Here is a 3,829-nt window from a genome sequence, read left to right on the forward strand (position 1 = left end):
AGTTATGTGTAGGCGAGAGAAAAAAAATCCAAAGCGGTCGAACTCCAATTGAGTCAAACTTACCAATAGCAAATGCGATAAATTAGGGCCTCAATCCGAAGTTCAAGAGGGCATTATGACCATCCAAAAAGTAAAAAAATGTGTGCGTTTGCATTAAGATATTTCTCCTGTTTCAACAAAAAAAAGGTACTGTACCGTGTTTACATTTTAATCTACTTAAATACAGTACAATCGTAGTGTCGTTTACATTTTTTCTCACTATATTGTACATTGTTCTTCTTTCCTCCCTACACTTGAAACTTGTCCGCCCTACCCAAACACACAACTGGGAAAGCCAAGGGGCCGACCCCATCAATCAAACAAGCACATATGTTCGTCGACCGATCTTGTGCGTCGTATGTGTTCGATCGTTTGTAAAGCTGCTGCACTCATGCTCCTGTCCTGCCGCAAAGATCAAGACCCACTCCCTCCCTTGGAATCCAATTCCAAATCAAGATCCATCACTTCTGCCCTTTGATCCCCTCTGGCATCCCAAAGTTCTGGTACACCCTCATCTCCCCGCCCAGGCCCGCCGTGACCACCACCATCCCCCACGCGTTGCAGCCGGCCTCCCGCGACGACGGCCCCATGCGCAGCATCTCCGCCTGCGAGCCGGGGAACGTAAGCGGCCCGGACTTGGGACGTGGTGGCAGCTGCACGCCGTCGCCGAACGCGTCGTTGTCCGCTCTCCTGCCAGCGCCGCCATGGACGCTCGACGATGCGCGCTCGTCTCCCGCGCGCGGGAACGGCGACGGGGGGGATCCGGGCCACGGCACCGCGGCGGACACGTCCCTGCAGAAGAAGTACTCGTAGGAGCGGCTGGTGAGCCACGTCTTGGCCTTGACGCCGATACTTCCCCCTGCAGCGGAGCCCATGCCGCCGGCGGCGCGCCTCCAGACGTACACGTGCGAGTCCTCGCTGGCGCAGACCACGTAGCGGCCGTCGCCGGAGTAGGACGCCGAGAGCTGGCTGCTGGTGTTCTTGAACCCTGGCAGGCAGAAACACGGGTTCCCTGTTCGTTGTGGAGTTTGTGGCAATGGAACGGGTGCTGCTGGTAAAGGTGAGGCGGAGCATGGCCTTGCCGCCACTGGCGTACCTTTGAACTTCTGGAGGACGGTGATGCCGTTGAACACCCGGATCTGCGAGTCCGCCGACGTCACCAGGATCTCCGACGGGTTCCCCGGCGCAAACTGCGTGAACAACATCCGACGTCAACATCGACCGATCCGTTTGCCATTGTTTGTCAGCTCAAGAACAAGGAGCAGGTACCTGGAATCCGGTGATCTTCTTCGCCTGTGACTTGCGCTTCTTGGATATGCTCATGTCGATCTGAGCCTCCTGGTTCAGCTTGCAATCTGGCACCAACACATCAGAATGCTCATTGATCATAATACTAAAAATATAAATTTAGTACTACAGATTGCGTGCTACTGACATTCAGATTACCTCTTGTCTTGTAGAACCGGCAGCACCCCTTGTGCGATCCAACGATCGCAGCCTAGGAAAAGAATTGAAGTTTGAACAACACACGTATTAAGCTCATATGGATTTGGCATGCATGATGTGTTTTTAGACGATGAATGGATTAGTTGATACTACTACAAGAATCGCATTAATGAACCTGGCCGTCGGGGGTGTAGCTGGCGGCGGTGACCATGTCGTTGAGGTCGCTCCAATCGACGACTTGTCGCTCCGCCACGCTCCAGACGCGCACCCTGCAGTCCAGCGAGCCGCTGATGAAGTAGCCTTCGTCCGCCGGGTTGAACTGGATGCACGTCACGTAGTCGCTGTGCGCGAACACCTGCAGGCACGCCTTGCTCTCCACGTCCCACAGCCGCACCGTCTTGTCCATGGACGACGACAGCAACCTCGACGACTGCTTGGACCACGACAGGTCCAGCACGTCGTCCTCGTGGCCCTCGAAGACGCACACCGGCTGCTCGGCGAGCGCGAACACGGTCTCCGGCAGCACCACGTGCTCCGGGAGCACGTGCTTGCTGCTCTTCCCGCGCAGGACCTTTCTCGACAGCTGCGCTGCCAGCCCCGGTGCCCCCGCCAAGGACCCGCCGTCGGCGGGAGCCAGCGGGGGAAGAAGCTTGCCGGTCGAGAGATCCGGCGTCAGGATAGAGGAGGAGGCGTCGGTGTGCACGACCTGCCAGACAAGCACCACGCGGTCCTCCCCGCCGCTTGCGAGGAACTGGGCGTCAGCGCTGAACTTGATGCTCCATATCGACCCCTCGTGCGCGCGGACCTCCTGCCGCATGTACAGCCCCGTCAGGTCCTTGCTCGACTTGCCGGAGTGGTGCACCTTGAGCCGCTCGGTGGACGACGACGACGTTGAGGCGCTGTCCGCCGCCGCCGCCGCCGACGCCGACTTGGACTTGGACATAGTCATCGCGGACGGAAGCGCGGACGACCTGTCCCTGTCCCTGTCCCTGTCTTTCTCGTGGATGAGGGCGGCGACTGTGGCGACGAGCTTCATGTTCTTCAGCCACCGTGGTTTCTTAATCGTCGGCATCCCGCCGTCCTTGTTCCCCGCCCCCGCCTTCACAGTCTGGCTCTGGCTTCGCCGCATGATCTGTTTCACCAGCGGGGTGTACCCGGCGTAGCCGTGGGCGTCGTTGGCCGCGCCGCGCGCGCCGTCCGTGGACTGGGTGCCGTTAACGACGAACACTTTGCCGTCATCAAGGTTGCAGTTTCTATTCTCTCCTCCGCCTTCGTCCTTGGACACCGCTGATGGCAACGGACAACGAGCGGCTGGTCGGAGAGCCCTGTGCACGGGCGAACCTTGCAGAGAGTGCGGTGCCGAGTGCACGCGGCGTAATGCCGTCAGCTTTCTCGCGGCGGCGCCTCGGACGGCGAGGCGGCTATCCGACCGGCAACGTTTAAGGAAGGAGATGGGCTGCCGTTTCATGATCTCGGGTGGCGTGGAAGACGCAGACGGCGCGAACGCCCGCCGCGGCGGACGCCTGGAAATATTCCTCGTCCTGGCGATGCGGCTTCGGAGGATGTCTCTGCTGCTGTTGAGGCCCATCCCGTGGAGCAGTCGGCGGCGACGCTCCTTGATGGGCACGGGCTCGTCCGCCTCCATCCACATGTCGTAGTCGTACGTCGACAAGTCCTCCTCCTCGTAGTCCTCATCCTCGTCCAGCACCGCCTGCTCCTCCTGGAGCCGGTCATCCACGGCGGTGGCAAAGGAGACACGGGCAGCGTCGCTGAGGCCATCCTCCTCACCGTCGTCGGAGGGGAAGACTGGGTCGCCATCGCCGGGGGGCTTCACGCGATCGAGGCATTGAAAGAAGGACTCCTGCTCGCTGCAGCCATCATCGTCGTCCGTCGCCGCCTCCCGGAATCCATTGTCATGGCTCATGGTGTACGGTTCTTGCCTGGCGGTGGCAAAACGAATGGCCTGCCGGCGCATGCCTGGGAGAGAGACCCTTGCTCTCCAAATTGCTAAATTTAGGGGCACGTTTTGTAAGGCTGTAATGTTTTTTGCCATGGTGCCTGCTCCAGTAAGGCATGTCAAAAGGGGGGAAGTTCTTCCAGATCAAAATTTGATCGCATTGGAGAAGAGTCAAAATAGTTAGTTATTTTTACGGATTCGCCATCACAAGGGTATCATCTATTTGATTTTTTTAACTTTTTTAAGAAGAATTTAATTTTTTTAAATAAAAGGTATGAGCCTGACTTTATAGATAAAGTCATAAGGTCGTTACCTCCAAAAAGAGCTATCTGGTCGTAATTGCTAATCATCGATCGACATTTCCCATTTCTCAAAGCGAAATGTTTA

General features: G+C 57.5%; 1 protein-coding gene across 1 annotated transcript; it reads right to left on the reverse strand.

Annotated features, from left to right (window-relative positions):
* Positions 1–500: 500 nt before the first annotated feature.
* LOC119283592 (WD repeat-containing protein 44-like) lies at positions 501–3,460 on the reverse strand. Its single transcript, XM_037563071.1, has 5 exons — positions 1,661–3,460; positions 1,486–1,537; positions 1,309–1,394; positions 1,136–1,229; positions 501–1,027 (listed from the first exon to the last, which is right to left on the reverse strand). The coding sequence occupies exons 1-5, from the start codon at positions 3,458–3,460 to the stop codon at positions 501–503; spliced, it is 2,559 nt and encodes an 852-aa protein (XP_037418968.1).
* Between the last annotated feature and the right edge of the window lie 369 nt (positions 3,461–3,829).

This window comes from Triticum dicoccoides, chromosome 4A (assembly GCF_002162155.2).
Source record: "Triticum dicoccoides isolate Atlit2015 ecotype Zavitan chromosome 4A, WEW_v2.0, whole genome shotgun sequence".
Classification (NCBI taxonomy): domain Eukaryota; kingdom Viridiplantae; phylum Streptophyta; class Magnoliopsida; order Poales; family Poaceae; genus Triticum; species Triticum dicoccoides.